General features: G+C 49.1%; 1 protein-coding gene and 1 long non-coding RNA gene across 3 annotated transcripts in view; both read right to left on the reverse strand.

Moving 5' to 3' along the window:
• GRHL1 (grainyhead like transcription factor 1) overlaps positions 1-9878 on the reverse strand; it is a 55215-nt gene extending 45337 nt beyond the window's left edge. Inside the window, exons 1-5 of the mRNA XM_042933700.1 lie at positions 9736-9878; positions 6338-6524; positions 3939-4009; positions 1659-2049; positions 547-623 (exon numbers count right to left, since the gene is read on the reverse strand). Of these exons, the coding sequence (XP_042789634.1) occupies positions 547-623; positions 1659-2049; positions 3939-4009; positions 6338-6524; positions 9736-9755 (746 nt within the window). The 5' untranslated portion in view covers positions 9756-9878. The remainder of the gene's footprint in view (positions 1-546; positions 624-1658; positions 2050-3938; positions 4010-6337; positions 6525-9735) is intronic.
• A 3746-nt stretch (positions 9879-13624) lies between these two features.
• Positions 13625-17986, reverse strand: LOC122215168. Of its 2 annotated transcripts, none has more exons than XR_006200276.1 (4): positions 17807-17986; positions 17092-17224; positions 14568-14637; positions 13625-14101 (listed from the first exon to the last, which is right to left on the reverse strand). It is a non-coding gene; the product is annotated as an uncharacterized LOC122215168 (long non-coding RNA). The 2 variants fall into 2 exon arrangements; XR_006200277.1 differs by having other exon boundaries at positions 17553-17986.
• Positions 17987-19342: the final 1356 nt, after the last annotated feature.

A 19342-nucleotide genomic window follows, 5' to 3' on the forward strand; every position in this document is an offset into this window, starting at 1 on the left:
TATAAAATGAAATCCTAAGCTCTTTTAAAAACCCTCTGGAGGTGTTTTTACATTTCCACAATTCATTTGGAAGATACTCATATTCCCAGTGTGTGACACAATCTCGTGAGGTTTTAAAAGAAGAGGTTGTCAGGTTAGAAGAAAGCTGACCTCATTTATTTTACCGCTAGTGAGCCTAATCACGAATAAAAGCCTTTATCCACCTGATGGTGTTCCTAAATTCTCACAGAAGTACACACTCTTGCAAACAGAAGGGAGCTCGGAGATCTAGTTGAATCCCCTCACCTCTTTTTTTAGATTCCATTCTGCAGCCATCACATAAAGAAACCGAAGGAAAGGAAAAGCACCAACACCAAGAATTAAGGAAACGTGAAACACAGTACAGATTCCAAGGTTAAACGGACTCGAGCAAAGATGACACCACAGTAACTGTAGTTGAGATACAGGTGAAAGCACACCAAAGCCACCTCTGATTTTCCAGTATCAGATTAACAAAAAAGTCGTAAGAGCTGAAAGTTAAAAATCAAATTAAAAGACAACGATTACCCAGAAACACTGTCAAAAACATAGTCCTCTGAATTCATGCCAGGCATCCGCAGACTGAGATCCGAGGGGAAGAAAACCTGAAATATCAATGCAATAAGCCACAACTATTTAACTGGTTATCAGGCTTACTAAAGACCAATATCCGGTACAGCACAGGAGTATGTGGCTTACAGCAACCCACTGCTCATTCAATATTCATTTTAAAATAAAAATTTTCACTCTACAAAAGATGTAAAGAGAAAACCAAAAAGGAAGAAAAATACCCACCCATGTTACATGCCACTCAATCCGACGGGGACAATCTCCGCGGGTACTCCCACAGAGTGCTACGTTATTCCCTTTTCCCATCTTTCCCACACATCTCACTTCTGTTCAAACTCTAGAATCTGCAACCAAAATCTCGTGACTTTTAGGAATCATCGTACCAAGCGAAGATACAGTATCAGGTCTGTACCGTGGCTGGGTGGATCGGTGCGTTGTCTCGGAAAACGCTACTATTCTAGTCCTTAACTCCATAAGCAGACAGATGCTCCTGTCCCCCGTGAGACGTTAGAGATGGCTTCGAACATCTTCAGTCCCTAATTTTTACCTGACAGGTGTTCATCGCCACAAAACCCCCCAGAAGCCTTGGGGGTTAATTTGTAAATTTCACACACCGCACTTGTCATCAAGACCCACTGCCTCCCTGACCACACTACCAACCGAGAGAGACCAAGCAAGTCCATGATAAATCATTTTATGTTAAGAGCAATTGCAGGAATCTTGTTTTGGTCTAGGACAAAAGCTGAGAAGAGACTTATGTGGAGATCTCTGTTGTCGATGGAAGATTATGCCCGGGGTTCCCTTTCTCCAACAAATCACTTAGCTGAAATCATAATTGTTAACTCAAATGCTGGTAAGATTAGCCATGTGCCCTTGATAATCATTTCTGGTTTTGTAGGTTTAGTTTACAAATTATACCCATGGGCCTTTTCTCTTAGGAAAAAAAAATCTTTTGTTCCTAATCCATTCATTTCAGGCTGAGTTTCAAGCTTACGTAACAAGGAAGAGGTGGAACTCAATACTTATACAAACACACAAATGTCTTAGGAAGATGCTTTCATTTCCTGTACCTCCTGAACGCCTTCCTTGAAGGTCTCTGAGAAGGTAGAGTCTGGAGTTCGCCTCTGAGCATTTGGGGGTTGAGCACCAGAGCTGAACTGGTCAGCGTTAAGGTTCCGGTCGAAAACCACCACCCGCTCAGTGGGCTCAGGATGATACACTGCTGGAGAGATTCCCACAGCGAAGCCATGGGGCTGGGTTTCTGTCTTGATGGAGTGGGTAGGCATCGTTGCTATGGAGACAGTGACTGTTGTATCGGGAGCCGTTAGATGGCCTCTCTTATCAACGCCCAGTTGGTTGCCATGGGGAAGGACGATGTTAAATGGCACATTTTTCAGTACTTGCACTCTGTTTTCTCCAGCAGAAACGAGGGACTGCTCAGTCACACTTGGTATGCTGTTTCTTTAAGAAAAGAAAAGAAAACTGTGTTTTCAAATTCAATGCCGATACAGTTCTTTGACAATTTTTAACTGTTCCTAACGGCAGTGGGCTGCTGGGTCCTGTGCAGCAATAATAATAATAATAATAATAATAATAATAATAATAATAATAACAATACTACAATACTGGGGAAGAACCACATAAATAGAAAATGCCAATGACATTCCATTACTAGAGAAAGAAAAAAAGACTTCATAGTCATCGGTCAAGTAAAATCCAAAAGTATTAAGTAAAATTTCATTTGAAACACAGACACCTCGCAGTTCTCTTTATTCTCAATAATCCTGATAAAATTATCCTATCCCATTAGAAGCTCAAAGATACAAACCTAATGGCCGGAGCAGAAGACGGTTCAAGTACCGGTTCCAGAGTCAGACGGCCTTGGTTCAAACTCTACGACCTTTAGCAAGCTATCTCATCTCTTTGTAACTGCGTGCTCCTCTCTAAAGCGGGGATAACAGGGGTATCTATCCTCACAAGGTCGTGGCGAGATGAAATGAGACGGCACACCAGATCGTGTCTAATAATGCCTGGTGCACAAGGGTTCGCCAAGTATGAACTGTCCCTACTCGGCCACCACTCTCCCTAGTACCTACACTTACGCGGCTCTCTCTACCATCACAAGAAAACCTACGGTTACACCGTACAGGTAGATAAATTTGCATGAAATTATTTTTTGCTTTAATTACTACCCTGGGCAACAGAAGATGATTTCCCGTCCAGGGCGCAGTTCGTGAATTTTCAAAGCCCCCTCAAACAATACAGGCTGACCTTTGCAGAAAAGAGCATGATCAATGAAATGTTCGAACCTCGAACCGTAAATTCACTCCCAAGAATCCTCAAGAAAGAAAAAAGGAAACAGCGATCTAGAAAGTGGGTCAGTAAGCCTTCGTGGTAGTAAAAAAATTAGACAGGGACTTAATGTTAGGACACTGAGTTTTGCTTTAAAATAACTACAGCAAAAAACAAATAAAATACAAAGTGAATTTAACAGTTGGAGAACAGGGAAGAGTAGATCAAACAGGAGGAATCACGTCAGTAACTGCTGAAGCTAGGAATGACGTATGTGGGTTTATATCATTTCTCTACTTCTGTTGTTTGAAAATGCCCATGATAAAGAGTAACATAATAAAAGCCATCAGCCCTTCTCCAAAGGGTAATTATGACGATTAAAACAGCAACGTGGAAAACACTCACAGAAGGGATTAGGCAGAACCCAAACTATCAAATCCGATCTGTGAATACAACCACAACCGCATAAAATGTGCACACACACCCAAATAGTAAATAAAGAAATCGTCAAGACGGTGGGATTCTGAGTGGTCATTCTTTCTTTAAACATGTTTTACTCCTCTATTACTAATAGAACACAGGGAAATTTAAAAGGTGTATTTAATTTTTTTTCCTGGCCAAAGCGAAGCCTTAATTTTCTAGAAGTTTTAACCTAAAATGTTTTCAAAATAACTTCAACACGAATTGGGAACACGAGCTACTTCATTAAGTTTTGCTTAGGCAATTATTCAAGATTGCTGGCTACTTAATTTCTTTAAAAGGACCCCTACCATTGCATTAAGCCACACCTTTTTTGAGAGAACCTCAAAGAGGATAAGCAAACACGTCCCTTCCCCTTCCGTTCTTACTAAAAACATCCCTCCACAGGAAAAGAGGGTTAATGCTTTGTTTTCCAGAAAAGGCAACTATGTCTAAAGAACCTGGTAACTTTTCAGAGCGACAGAATCATAATTGTCCCCTATCTCTTCCACCAGAGCTTTCTCGTTTAAACTCCCAGTCTTCTTTTCGCAGAAACCTGGCATTTTTCAAGAGTAGGATTTTATGCTATTAGACATTACCTCTTGCTGTGATCTGGTTCTGGGTGCTCAACGTCTGGCTTTGCTGTTGACGATCGCCTCTCTCTTGGAACCTTAGATATGAACACACGAGACGACAATTCAGTTCTCACTTAGTGGAGTATAGACACAGCCTTTTACTTTTCAGTTAAGTTCAACCATTCACAGGGTCTACCAGACCGCCCACCCGATGCCAGGCTGTGGGGACGACGCGATGAAGGCAGCGTCTGCCCCCAAGAGCTTACGTTCTGGTCACCAGGTTAATAAGCAAAAGCCAACGATTCTTTAGCTGCCAAATAAACTCAGGGCATCACAAATTCAATCTGTCATTGAGTTTGGGCTCATCTCTTAAACAAAAACCACTGGCCCGGTGTTACCCATTTATCCACGTGATGGAACAAACAAGAAGACTGAAAACCCAACTGGACTCTAGCGGTGTTCTCGCCGCTCCTTTCCATTGCCCTACCTTTCAGATCAAATGCAGAAAAAACCCCTCAGACTCATCAGTTCATTTAGAAAAGAAAATCACCCTACACCTATCATAAGAAGTCTGACATACAGACATAAGATTGTCACCTTTACAGTACAGACGTGATGATTTATCTCCCCTTAAGATGTAAGATACTTCTAGGACCCTATATTTAAAACATACACATATTCAAGCACTACAATCAGTATTATTACATCAGTCTTTCTGCCACTAAACTTGTTGTTTTCCCATTCTCAAAATTTCAGTTACAAACATGAAACTTCTTGGGGCGCCTGGGTAGCTCAGTCAGTTAAGCCTCCGATTCTCGGTTTCAGCTCAGGTCGTGACCTCACAGTTTGTGAGATCAAGCCCCGCATCGGGCTCTGGGTCGACGGTACAGAGACTGCTCGGAATTCTCTTTCTCTCCCTCTCTACACCTTCCCTGCTTGTGTGTGCACTCCCTCTCTCTCTCCCTCTCCAGATAAATACAAAAAAAAAAAAAAACCTAAAAAAATATGTAACCTCAAACTTCATAATACTTAGGAACTTATGATTTTTTATACTGATTGAGTCAATAAAACAAGCCATAAGGAGAGCAGATACATCATAAGCTCCACTTTAAAGGAATTCTTCGGCTACACTTCCCAGGCAAAGATTTCTTCCAGCATCCCGAGGCACAAGTTTCCCTTCATATTCAAAGGAAACAAAACAAAACAAATCTTACCTCAGCCTCTCAAACACAACATGTCGGATACACAGCCTCACATAAGAAAATAATTAAATCTTGCGTTTAGGTCCCACTCTATTTGGCGACCATAATCAAGCTATCTTCTTTGCTTTTGTCCCCTCTGCATCTCTCGTATTCCGGAAAGAATACAGTGCCAGAAGGGAACAGAAGGCAAGCAACTGGTGAATCTAGGTGACTGTATCTGGGGGTTAATTTTCCAACCAAATGTAAGTTTCCCATGGCTTTGGAAGTTTTAAAAACGAAAAAACAGGGCAAAACCAAACTGTAACGTATGGCCATCTCCACATACTATCGTTGGGCACAGAGAAAAATGCCAAAGTAAATACAGGAAGCAAAGTGTGTCCCAGGGGAGATGGCACGGCATACTGAAGAGGGTGACTTTGGCACAATCCAGACCGGGACTGAGACCCTGGCCGCTACGCATCCTGGCTGTGTGACCTGAGGACTTAATTTTTTCCCATCTGCAAAATAGGGATAGTAACACATATTTTGGAGGCTTTCTGGAGGGATCAAAAAGAACACACGTGCTGGTAACACGTCTAGCGTGTGACACAGACGATCAGTAAGCGGTGGCTAGTATTATGAGGACGACGACGAGGATGCCAATCTCCAGGTAGGAACACCACGTAAGACTTCAGGCAGAGAATAAATGATATCTAATTAGGACTGACCGATAGAAATAGGCAACGAGATATACCCTGAGCGTAGAACAAGCAAGTCCAAGACTAGAAACTAGCTTTTTTTTCCCTTCACGACTCCTACAAGCAAATCAAAAGCTCTGTCATGTCACGTAAGGAAAAGGACGTCACTCTGACTGCGTCAGAATGTCGGCTGGAGCGCAGGTAAATGGACCACGGTCTCTGCTTGAGGGCACTAAGAAGTACCTTTGGTAAAACGTTCAATCTCGATGCGACACAGCTTACCATTTTCTTCTGCGGCAGCTTCGCCTCTCAGATAGAGCTAGCACAGCGGGCTACTGCACGCACTGCAAAAACAACCCTTTGATTCTATGATCGTCCCTTTTCAGCTTTGAACCACAGTAAGCCAAAGTACTCATTAGACTATTTATAGTCACTAGAGAAGCAACTTGCATTACACTCTGCCAGCAAATTACTGTTTTATATGCTGCTGAAGCAAGTGCATCTCGGACTGTTGTTAGGTTTGTAAAAGAGGAGGCGAATCCACCTTGTAATAGTCATAGAGCAAGCCCAGGGCGGCCGCGCTGTCTTCGTCCCCATTGATGCTCATCATTGCTTTGGTTGCTGCGGTGAGAGGGTTTTCCAGGAAGGACTTCCAGGCTTCATCCTCGCTAGTGTAGGAGCGCCGCTGTGGATAAAGTGCTTCGTTCTGAAGAACCAACACCGGCCGTTTGCTTCGGAGAAATCAGAAACACGTGTATGTACATCGCGCTTTTTACCGCAAGGCACCATAAGCTCATTTTTCAAGACCCAAACAACCAATTCCTTGCCGTTCCAATCAAATAGCTTTGTTCTTTAGTGTTTCATCAGCGACCCGCCCTGGCAAAGAAAATGAAGACAAGACCAGGAGACAACCCACTTACATGCACGCCGAGGGGTCACCCAGTAAGACGCGAGGTATTTAGGCAGCCAGGGAACCTAAACCTTAGGCGGTTTACCTGTACCTGTCACCCAGGATCTAGTGTTTGGCAAAACGAAGCAAAACAAAAAAATGCTCTAAGAAAATGTCAGGCTATTCAAACACTTAAGTAAACAAACACAAGGACAAAGTCAGGCAAAACAGAACATTCACTCCCTTCAGACCTCTCCGATCAGGACTGTACCCTCCTCAAGAAGAGTATACGTGGTTCGATCATCATGCTGCTACATGTTATTTCCTTCCTTCTCCTGTTGATATCATGCCTTAAAAACCTTCCTACCCACAAAGAAGGGGGAGAGGAGGAGGGGGCGGAAAGAAAAAGGGAAACTTCGTTTAATCCTCCGGGGTATATGAGAAAGTTAGAATATTCTACTGATTCCCAGCAGATTGAGCATGGAATGTGGCCAAAGGGGACTGTAAATCAATAAGGAGGCATAAGTTCCTGGCATGGGAGTTAACTGTTTATCTCAGAGATAAACACTTGAGAATCTACGACAATAAATAAAGCCACTGAACGAAAGGAGCTTTTTCAAAAAAAATAGGTGGGAAATCTTGTTTTTAAAAATCTTTTCTAGTTTCTCACACCGGGCAAGAACGGTTTCGTTTCAACACTGTCGTTTGGTGGGACAAATCCAGAAAAATCAACGGAGATCTTAGTAGAGTCTTACAGAAGATTTAATTTTAAAGATTAAAACAAACATGACTGATTCCAAAACCCTGAAATGTAAACAGTCTCAACAACTGTTCGGTTGGCGCTATTTAATAAGTCAATAAAGAGAAAAAATGGAACACTCACTCCAGCAAAATGAAGTTGAAGGGGCAAAAAAAAAAAAAAACCTGTTAATGTTCAAAACGGCTCTGAATTATCACTATTCTAACAAGCAAATTTAAGGATCAGGCCTCATTGCAACACACAAATGAAATATGTTAAATGGCCTAAAGGTGACCTGCCTACTCTAAAAGTGAATGTAGAAAGATTGATTATCTTTTCAAGTAATCAACACAGGTTAGGGTTTGGCAGTCACCCAGGCCCTTTAAAAGCAGATACGGATTTTGAGAAAGGAGAACATCTTTGAAAAGGGGTGGGGACACGGGCCGACCACGTAACCTCAAAATCAGGTCTTCTTTCAAAGTCAGTGGTTTAAACTCATGTCTAGGCATAAAATCCAAGGAGCTTACATTTCGCAGGAAAAGAAGACTCGAGGTGGTGCATGTACTATTTTAACACAAAACAAACTCAACGAGGCAGTTTGCTTAGAAATGCAGGAGTGGATTGAAATCTCACACGCACAAGAAATAAACACGTCACATACAAAAGGGCACTGCCTACACCATTCCGAGCGGAGTGTTAACTACTGAATCAGTGCTATCTTGAGGTGATTTACTGGGGCATGGCTAAGCTATTATTAATAGTGTAATAGCTACTTCCAGAAGATTATGACAGCACTTGGCTCATTCAATTCCCGTATTGCTAGTTTTTCAGCTTCCCTTCTTCTCCCACCCCCATCCCAAATTTGTCCAGGCAACAGAAAATATTTTTTGCAAATGGCTTTGTTTGGGATCACCCTGAAGGTAGGTGCCTTACATTTCCAAAGCGTGCCAGAGGCCAAAATTTTAGCTTTGGAAATTTGCCTTATCTAAACCCGAAGTCAAGAAACAAACAGTCCCCAGTTGCCTGTCTTAGTCTACTTCCTCCTAGGACAGCCGGGCACTGGCAGGTGCTAGTCCCTAAAGGCCCCTCACTGCCTTGGGGAAGTCTTAAACCCTTCACCAATGAGCTCTCCAAGATTTCTGAAATGTATTTCAAGTGATCACTTAATGGACAACACCAGGTTAATCCATTTAAGATCTTCCATACACAATCTAACCCCCTCAATCAGAAAAAGAGCACACGTAAGTTACAACCTGGAAGGAATAAGTCTGATCTGGATTTACTAATCTGAAATATACCCATTCGTTTGGTGCCATTCACTTTTTTCTTAAAACTTTTTTTATTTCGGAACAATTTTATATTTACAGAAAAGCTGCAAAGAAAATACAGGAATATCCCTCACCCCGTGTCCCTTAATGTTAACATCTTACATTACCACCTTGCACGGGTCAAAAATATTTCTTTAATCACAAACTCCAAAAGACATATTAGCCCAGGACTTTTCTGTTTATCACCCTGATTTCGACGATTTCATCCTCCTGATCTTTTCTGAGGATTTTTAATTACAGTAATCTGTAATTACCATCAATGATGCAAGTGGCAAAATAACTCCTACAACAATTTTCTCACTCACACAGCCAGCCAAGGGGAAAAAAAAGATGCCAGGACACCAGAGCACTTCAACTTTTCCCTAAATCTCTCCTTTCGGAAGTTCTAGCAGGCGGACTGCAGGCAGGAGACCGCTGGGCGACAGGGGACTGATTACCCGAGACATCTACCTTTCAGCGGGGGAGCGAGTCCCCCCCCCCCCCGAGCAAACGCGACCCCGCTCGGGGGAGGGGGGCACGGGGGGGGGGGGTCCACGCGTCGCGGTCACAGCCCGACAGGCGCGGCACCACGAATCTCCCTCCCCGCACCCGGGCCACCAGCCGAGCGGAGATGGGGGCGCGCCCGCGGGGTGGTGCCGCCGAGGCGGAGGGGGGCCGAGCAGGGAGCTGTCCTCTCCGGAATCGAGTCCCCAAGGCAAGGGTCTCCCCGGGGGCTTCGGAGGAACAAAGGCGCGGGGGAGGGGGTGCTGAAGGGCAGAGGCCGCGGCGGCGAAGAAAGTGGTCGGCGAGACGCGCCCCCAGCCCGGCCGGCCGGCTTCGACCCCGCCCGCCGGGCCTCGCCCCGCGCCCGGCCTCACACCCCCGTCCGTCCGTCCGTCCCGGGCCTCGCCTCGCCTCGCCGGGCCTCGCGGCAGGTGCGGCCGGCCCGGCGCGCAGCGGCGGCCTGAAGCCGCACGGCCGGACTCGCGCGCCGGCGCTTCACTTACTTATCGTACTCCTGTGTCATCGCGCTTGCTCGCCGCTGCCGGGCCGCAGAACTGGACTTTCGGGTTGGGACAGTACACCCGATCCGGGGGGGAGGAGGCGGCGGCGGCGGCGGCGGGTCCGGAGCGGCGGCCCCGACGGGTTGGGTTCGCTTTTCTCGCTCTGAGCCGGCTCGGCGCGGGCTGCGCGCTCTGGGCGCCCGGGCTCGACCGCCCATTGGCTGGCAGCGCGCCCGCCCGGGGCGGGGCCTCGGGGCCGGGAGGCCGGCGGCGCCGCCTGATTGGCCAGCGCGCGGGCCGCCGGGGCGGGGACCGCCGCTCCGTGTGGCCGCGTAGGTGCGGCGCGCCCCGCGCTCTCGGCCTGCCTCGGGCCGGGGACTGGCGTGGCCGCGCGGCTGCAGGCGCGCACCTTCCGCCCCTCCGCCGCCCTCCGCGTGCCCACCGCCCGGCGCCGAGGTCGCAGCCCTCGGCGGCTCACCTGAGGGACCGGCCAAGCTTTGGGGGTCCTTCTCGGGCCTTGGGGGTCCTTCCTTCCCCGCTAGCCCACCGAAGCCCTCCGCGGCTCCAGTGATGGAGCCACCCCGTCCGCGGTCCGCAGCTCGGCTGCCTCGGGCACCTTTACCTCCCCGGGTCTGTGAAGCGCCCCGCCTTCGTGCCGCCTCTCAGTCCGCGTCCATTTATTTATGAGGCCTCTGGCTGTGGCCTGAGAAAGCTCAGATGTCTCCGGCCTCGCCGTGCCCACCGCAGCTGTCGGGCTTTCGAACCTTCTGCGCGTCCATCTTCTAGTGTCCGCTATGTGACAGTCACTGGGCAACTGCCCGTCTAACCGTTGTTTCCCCTCGTGAGCCCTGGGTGAGGACCTGCCGAGTGGCGGCATCAGCCTCGTCCTGGCCTCCTGGTCCCAAGTGCCTGCCCCTCCCCCTCTCCTGCGCCCCCACCTCACTGCTGGCCCCCCATCACCTCTAGTCCCTGCGCACCTCTTAGCCCTCTCAGAATCCCCATCTGGGCTTCAACCCCTTCACCCCTCACTCCCCTCCCCACCCCCGCAGAGCTCCTTCCTGGGGCTCCATCCCTAACCCACTGCTGAACCTTCCAGCATTTCCGGCATTTCCACCCCTACCCCAGCCCGAATGGTCCTTCTGAGCGGAAGTTCCCTGCTCCAGGGTCAGCTGGCTCGTTCAACAAGTGTAGGGAGAACTCCTGTATGCCAGGCATTGTTCTAGATGTGGAGGTAGTGAGCAGATTTCCCTGCCTGCCTTCAGCATCCTAGGGGGTAACAGACAATAAGCAGTATGAGTAAGGTGTGTTGGAAACCGTGCTCATGAGACGGGCAAGTTCTGCGGGAGAAAAAGCAGGCAGCTGGAGAGCACGGGGTGGAGCTGGGGCTGGAAGGCCTGAGGAGGAAAGGCCTTCGAGGAAGTGGGGGAGGAGTGGGACAGGCACACCTTTGCAAAAGATGTGGACAGTGGACATCTGGAGACCGGTGACCAGAGGAGGACAAAGCAGGAGGACAGGGGAGAGGTGTGTGGACTTTGGTTTTTACTAAGACAGAGGCTTTGGAGTAGAGCAGTGACCTGATCTCCCTCACGTCTTTAAGTAACCTGGGCGGTAGGAGCACAAAGATGGGAGCAGGGAGTCCCGACCGAAGACGATAGTCGCGCGGCCTAGGGTGGTGGAGTCGAGCCGTGAGAAGAGCCTGGATGTGTCCTGAAGGTAGAGCCGGCAGGATTTCCTGACAGTTGGATGTGAAGTACGAGAAGAAGAGAGTCGAAGACCGCTACGAGGTTTCCGGGTAAAAGCTGGAAGAGCGGGTTGGATGTGACTGTGGGGTCCAGGGAAGAGGGGGCCGAATGGACATCTGGGAGTCATCAGCGCAGAGATGGTCTTGAAAGCCTGGGGATAAGACGAATCTCCACTGCAGGGGGAGGACACAGCAGGCCCCCAGGGGATCCTGGAGCCCCCAGTGCAGAAAAGCTGGGAAGAAGAAGATCCAGCAGAGGGGGCCAAAGAGGGGAGATCGCCGAGGTGGGAGGGAAATGGATTCGTGGGAGCTGGGTGCAGAAAGTGAGACAGGAGGAAGGTGCGGTCAGCTGGGGCACATGTTGCCAGGAGGCCACAAAAGATGAGGATTTAGAAACAGGGAGGCCACCGGGGTCTTTATATTGGTGGAAATCATCAGAGTTGGTGCGGCTTGAAGCAACCCCAGCTGGGCATTGTCCCCACCTCGACTTCTCCCTCTGCTGCATTTCCAGAGGTGGCCAGAGTGAACCTTATTAAAGCACACATGTGAGATCGTGTCACTCGAGTACACTCCAGATAAAGTGCAAACTCCGTAGCGGGGTGTGTAGATGAATAGCTCAACCTGCCCTTTTGCTGTTCTCCTCCCGATGCACAGAACTAAGAACCACCCCGTGCCCCCAATCCCCTGCTCCCCCGCTCCGCACTCGGCCAACTTCACTCAACCTTCCCGACTCGGCCAGGACTCCCCTTTCCTCCGGTGGGGCTTCCCTGACCTCCTAGGCTGGGTTAAGTGTCCTGTGCATCCCCACGGTCCCTTCTGCGTCACCCCGTTACCGCATTTACCACGTTCTGTCTGTAGTATGTGATTTTCTGTTTGCATCTGTCCCCACCATAGTGGGAGCTCTTCGAGAAAGGGCGGGGGTTGTATCGCTTTCGCGTGTATGTCCCCAGCCTCGTGGTATACACACAGGAACTATCCAGTAAGCGTTCGTTGAACCTGCAGGCATCGGTTCTGCCTCTCTTCCCTTCTTGACCATGACCGGGGTTGATCTACGTGGCCTTCCTGAGACAGAGGACTAAAAGCCTCGTGCTTCACTCCCAGTGCCTGGTATTTGGTAGGCACAAAATAAATATGGGACAAGTGAATATCAAACCATATAACCAAAAACAAAAATAGTAAGGGCCCGAGGTTCTTAGACCCTAGAGGTATTGATAAAAAAACAAAACAAAACAAAACATTGGGTCTGTTTTTATAAATTTTCATATAGGCTATTGAGCTTGTCTCCAGGAGTTCTCTAAAACAGAAGTTAAAATCCTTACCTCTGAGCTCTCCACCTATCTGTTGGTAATACCTTCTCTATTTTTTTTTTTTTTTTTACTATTTTTTTAAGTTAGAAAAATACTATGTGGTCATAGTTAAAAAAAAAAAAGCAGAAAAGGAAGGGAGACATAAAGGAAAAACTACACGCAAATTTAAGTAACACAGAGGGTTTAGAGCACAGAGTCCCTCCCTCCTCCATCCAGAGATAATCTCTGTGAACGGTGTTTGGGGATCTTACTAGGTAATGCCCACGTATCTACAAGCATACGTATGTTTTATTTTCTTACACAAATGGTATTCATACTGCGCACAGCCCAACTCTCAGCTTGCTTCCTTCCCTCTCCTATGTCTTAAACCTTTTCCATGTGAGCACATACACATCTACTGAACTTAAGAAAAAAATGGCTGCATGGGGCACCTGGGTGGCTGAGTGGGTTAAGCGGTCAACTTCAGGTCTGGTCATGATCTCACGGCTCGTGGGTTCGAGCCCCTCGTCGGGCTCTGTGCCGACAGCTCAGAGCCTGGAGCCTGCTTCAGATTCTGTGTCTCCCTCTCTGCCCCTCCCCCCTCCCTCTCTCTCTCAAAAAAAAATATTGAAAATAATTTAAAAAATAATGAAAATTTAAAAAATGACTGCATATTATTTCTTTGTATTGATATGTGATAATGAGACTCTATGGGTGGGCAATTAGGGTCTTTCTCCCCAGTTTTTCACAATTGCAAACATTCTGCACCAAACATCTAACTATGCACTCTGCACACTTGATTGAGTCTGAGCTTAGGCTAAATCCCTAGAATTGCACTTCTATGAAAAAGACATATGCACAGTTGCAATCTTTACGGATCTTCCCAAAGCGTTTTCCAAAAGGTTGCCCCATTTAGACTCCAACCAACGGGTTATCGGGACAGGCTGAATCACCAATGATGGGCATTCTCAAACTCAGCCTCGCCAGTCTGTTAGATGAAAACTAGCATCTCATTGTTTTGATTTGCATTTTTTAAAATTACGAGTGAGGCTTAGGATCTTTTTATTTGTTTGGCAATAATTCTTCTTCGCTAACGGATGGGGTTGTGGTTTTGGTTTTTTTGTGTGTTTGTTTTTTTAAGAGAAGGAGGGTCTTTGAGGCACTTCCTCAAGCCGTGGGCTTCCGAGTCGGGAATGTGGAGGTAAGGAGGCAGAGCCGAGTAGACTGAGAGAGCTCCAGCCCAGGTTCTACTGAGCTCAGCGGAGTTCGTGCTTTCCGGGCCTCAGAAAAAGGAAGAGGTTGAGCTGGTCATCTGGTCCCTTCCAGCTCCAGGGTCTCGTGACTGCAAGAATGGTTGTTACGAGATCGGATGTTAGCTACCCACAGCTTACAGAACTGAAGTCCCACCTCCGGAGCCTGGCATTTAAATTCCTTAGCCATCTGGCCCCGACGTACATTCTAAAGTTTGTCCCAGTTAAAAGCCCCAGGGCCCTGGACCCCATCACCGTGGTCCCCGAATGTGTCCTGCAATTTCAGGCCCTCGGTTGCCTCTGCCTTTCCTTTCCTTCGCTCTACCTCACCGCCCCCATCCCGCCTCTGCTTTCACGGCCACCTCCAAGGCCATCTCCTGCAAGCGTCCTTCCCATCCTACTTGAACTGCTCCCGCGGAGCCTCGGCCATCCCTTTGTTAAACTGCACGTCACAAGCTGCTCTGCCTTTCAGTTAACTCAGCTCTGCATGAGTTTGAGAGGATGGCTTTAAGTCAATCAGGTCTGAATTCAAATCTCAGATCGGCTTCACAGTTTTACCTTAAGCAGTCTATCTCCCTGCCAGTCCTCAGTGTTTCCATCTGTGAAATGAGGAAAACGGCATCGAGTTCTGTGGAGTTAAATAACATCACGTAGTTAAAGAATCTCACACAATGCCCGGCGCAAAGACACGTGACAGCGGGCCTCCGTCTTCCTGGGAGATTAGGTGGTCGGGAACCTAGTCCAGGGTCTCCAGGTTCCTGTTTGCTGGCTATGCCACCTCGCCATCACCCGACGAGCCATTTGCGGGGCTCATCACACGCAGGGACCTCGCTCTGATGAACAGCCCATATGGAAGAGACATCTCAGTAATTGCAACGGAAGAGCCTTTGTGCCTGACATCCGAGTTAGTCCCACCCGGTGTACCAGAGCCATTGTGTCTGTGCTGTGTCACCGTGTGTCTGCTGTGAGAGGAAAGTCTTCTACTCTAGAGATACGGGGCATAGAAGGGAGAGTATGGAATCCCCGCCCTTGCCTCCCAGCCCTGTGACTTTGGAAAGTTACGTAACCCTGAGCCTCAGTTTCCACAACCGGGGAATGGGAGACACTGATTCCTACCACCAAGGGATCCATTTGTTTTGTCTCGTGAAAAGTATCTCAAACAATGCCAGACCTATTGGAATTCAATAAATATTAAACGTCCCGACTTCCCATTGTCCCTCACCGTATTATATAAGCCGCTTAATGGACATAAACTGTATCTCATATATATATTTTAAAAACCTCATCATCTAGCATAGCAATAAGCGTATTATATAGTATTGATAATTGTTATTCAGGATGGTGAGGACATTAGCCTTCTTTGGGCAGTACTCATCGACCACATACCTGAGCTCCTTTGACTTAAAACCAGCCTTTGAGGTAGACAGGGTTATGCCCACCTTGTAGATGAAGAAGCAAGGTCCAGAGAGATCAAGTGATGTTTTTAGAGTCTCCTACTCGGGAATTTTGGGACTTGAACCCAGACCCTTGTTTCCAAATCCCACACTTTCCCTTCTACGTGGTCCCGATATGAGAGCATTTCTGCCTGATATTCTGGGTGCAGCCTGTGGCCCCAATTTAAAGCAGCCTGGACACTTTAAATGCGGCAGAGCCATGGCTGGGGCTTCTGGTGACAGCCTCTGGCTTCCAGGATCGGGTTGGATTATTCCCTAAATTGATCCTCAAACTTAGACAACATGGGGACTCGCAGAACCCTCTCTCCGCTTTTCGGTATCCGACGCTCTGTTTTCAGAGGTCCTTCGTGGCATTGCCCTGAATGCGCCTGTTCAAGGAGGCTTCGCCCCTTCCCTTCCATGTCTGCCTGTTCTGCCAGCATGACTGCAGTCTCAGGTGAGTCTTGTTAAATACCTGGGCCTTGATCCAGACTCTCTCCCCGTTTCTGAATGGAGGCAGAAGAGCGATGTCAGGCTGGGTGTCACCCTCTTGCTGGCAACTGGAACCCAGATATCTCACATTCTTTTCCTCTGGCTTCATGGAGATCGATCATTCCAGTGAAGGCTCAACATTGCACCACAGCTGCCAGAAAGCCCTCGGCTTGGAAACACTGGCCTTACCCTTCGGTAAACCTCCCTTGCCTGTGACTAACGCCGAGTGGGGCGGGGAGCCATCATGCTTTGCGGCCTTCTCCAGAAAGCGCTCCAGGCTCGGGAGGGGAAGGAAGGCCTGTCCTCGGCTGGCCGGCTCACATTTGCATACTTTACTCGCTGAAGAAAAGGTTATGAGTGGTAAAACGCCTTCGTTATAAACTATCCACTTAAAATTGTAGCCTCTCACCACATTGTACCACTACGAGAGAGAGAGATTGTCCTCCCTCGGTAGGAAGGAAAGATGGAATTAAGTTCCTCGTCCTCTCAGTAAAAGCTCCTCAGGGCATCACAAAACTCCCAGGTGACCCTACTCTGGGGCCATTGTGGGGATCAGCAGATGGGGACACTACTCTGAGACGGGAGATCAGAGGGCTGGCTTTTAACACCTACACGGAGCGAGCAAAACACAAAAAGTGCTTCCTCAAAGGCATGTGATCCCGGGGGCGCCTGGGTGGCTCAGTCGGTTGAGCACCGGACTTCGGCTCAAGTCATGATCTCACGGTTCGCGGGTTCGAGCCCCGCGTCAGGCTCTGTGCTGACAGCTCGGAGCCTGGAACCTGCTTGAGATTCTGTGTTTCCCTCTCTCTCTGCCCCTCTTGGCTCATGCTCTCTCTTTCTCTCTCAAAAATAAATGCACGTTAAAAAAATTTTTTTTTAAAAAGGCATGTGATCCTTAATAAAGCAAAACAGATGCACCGGCACTGTATTGAAAAGGCCAAAGAAGAGGGGTCCTAACAAGTTTCTGGTGGGTGGCAGGTAGAAGTCAGTTGAACGGGCCTCATGATTCCAGATTAGATGCGGGACGTCTCCTACACACAGCTCCTCTTTGGCATTGTCACCTGCATATTTTTAATCCTTGTGAGTTCTATTTTTCACATAAGAGCTGTAGTTTCCTCCCCTCAAAAATCTCCTACCCAGCCCGCGGGTGCACGTACTCACGACTAACTCGCGGTCTGGTGCGCAAGTCGTTCCTCCTGGAGACCCGGGAACGTCAGCACAGATGTTGTAGATGCCCTGATGGAGGTGTGTGTCACGTGCTTTGGGGAGGACGGATTCTGCCCGGGAGAGCTGAGGTGGGGAAAGGTGGGGGGTGGCATTTGAGCAGGGTCGTAAAGAACGAATAAGGGGTCTTCTGAGACAAGGGAGGGCATTTCCGGCAGGGAACACAGCACGGGCAGAGGCCCCGAGGTGTGAGATGTCATGGCTGTTCAGGGACCCCTCGCTTGCACTGGAGGGAGCCACACTCTCACGGGCCTCCCAGACTAAGCTATCAGGCTGTTGTCAACAGAAGCCATCGCAGGGTGCCGAGTCTCCGAGTGGCATCAGATCTGTTTTGGCGGAAATACTTGGCAGGGGCGGGACAGATGCTTGGAAAGGAGAGTGGTTTTGCACCCACCGGGAGGGTGGTGATGAGGACCGGGGCTGGGCAGCGACTATGTCATCAGAGGATTGGAGACCGGCCAGAGAGGTCCTTGGTGGTGGAACCGCCAGGGCTGAGTGACGGAGATGTTGGATGACAGATTGGGAGGAGTTGGCGATTTATTGCTTAGGTGATTAGGTGAATGGTGCTGTCACTGACAGCCGGGGAGCAAGGAGGCCAAACAGGTTTGGGGCAGAGGTTTTGGAGGAGGGGGTGGTGAGGAAACACACCAGTCATAAACCAATGTTTTCGTCTTCGTGGTAGCTCTCGGGCTCCTCTGATTCCACGCTGACATCACCAGGGCTTGGAGCTCTGTGAGGCGGGGCTGGAAGCTGGTGAAGCCCTCACATTCCGGAGCTAGAGTGCCTGGCATTAGAACTTCTCGATGGCTTTGGGGCGCCCGGGGAGCCCAGTCGGTCAAGAGTCCGACTTTGGCTCAGGTCGTGATCTCGGGGTTCATGAGTTGGAGCCCCGAGTTGGGCTCTGTGCTGATAGGGCGGGGCCCGGAGCCTGCTTTGAGTTCTGTGTCTCCCTCTCTCTCTGCCCTTCCCTCTCTGTCTCTCTCTCTCTCTCTCTCTAAAATGAATACACATTAAAAAAAAAAAAAAAAAGAACTTCTCAATGTCTTTATTTGTCTAATAACACAGTACTGCATCATGGGACCGGTCAGGGGATTAGTAGAGGTGGTTCGTGTAAATTGCTGAGACCACGGCCTGGAATATTCTGAGCACTCCAGAGATACGTGCTATCTGTGGTATGGCCACAGGTACACCTTGAGCAAAAGAGGTGCCCATTTTCCCCTTCTGTTTTAAAAATGCTTCGGGGGCACCTGGGTGGCTCACCCGCTTAAGGGTCTGACTCTTGATGTCGGCTCCGGTCATGATCTCATGGTGTGTGGGTTCGAGCCCCCTGTTGGGCCCCCGTCCCCACCCCATGCCGGGCTCTGCTTGGGATTCTCTCCCTCTCTCTCTGCCCCTCCTGTGCTCTCTCTCTCTCAAAATAAATAACGAAACTCCTAAAAAAAATAAAAACACTTCTATTTGGTTCCAAACCAACATTTGCAAGGCAGACAACCAGGTGCGATAGTGAAACGGGGATCCTTGCGGTGCATAGCTGATGAGAAAGTAGGAAGGTTTTCGCGACCTTTTCCCTTTTTCCCATCACTCCTTCCATCGGAGGCGTCTCCTGAACATCCGTGGAATGTAGGGTTCTAGACGGAGCATGAGAAATGGCCCCCAGTGTCAGAGGCTCACCGCCCGGCTCGGACAATAGGACACGTGCGGAAGTAGGTTTCAGACAGAGGACGTGCTGTGGGTCCCGAGGAGCGAGAAGACCCCTCCCCGACGCTGTGGAAGGACCCGAGGGCCCTTTCAGACGGAGGGAGGATGAAATCAGTCTGAGGGACAGAGCGAGCTGGGGGCTGGGAGGCGGGGACCAGGTGGGAGAACAGAGAGGGGGCCGGGGGGTGCCAGGTGATGAAAGGCAGGCTCTGGGGCCACCCCACCTGCTCTGCCCCTCGGGCTGTGGTGAGGAGGGGGGCAGGCAGGGGAGTCGGGAAGGGTCTGAACTTGATCAGACGCAGATCCCTGGGCTGCCCTTGGAGAAACTCGGTGGGTAGACAGGGAGGCGTGGAGAGGGGTTGACATGTGCAAGGTGTTTTGGCATCATGGCCAAGCGGTGAGTGGGGGGGAGACAGGGCCCAAGCAAGGTGACCGAGGACCCCAGGCGGAGGAGACCTTCCCTGGTGTGGATTTTGTCCCGGTGTG

Source organism: Panthera leo, chromosome A3 (genome assembly GCF_018350215.1).
Source record: "Panthera leo isolate Ple1 chromosome A3, P.leo_Ple1_pat1.1, whole genome shotgun sequence".
NCBI classification, from domain to species: domain Eukaryota; kingdom Metazoa; phylum Chordata; class Mammalia; order Carnivora; family Felidae; genus Panthera; species Panthera leo.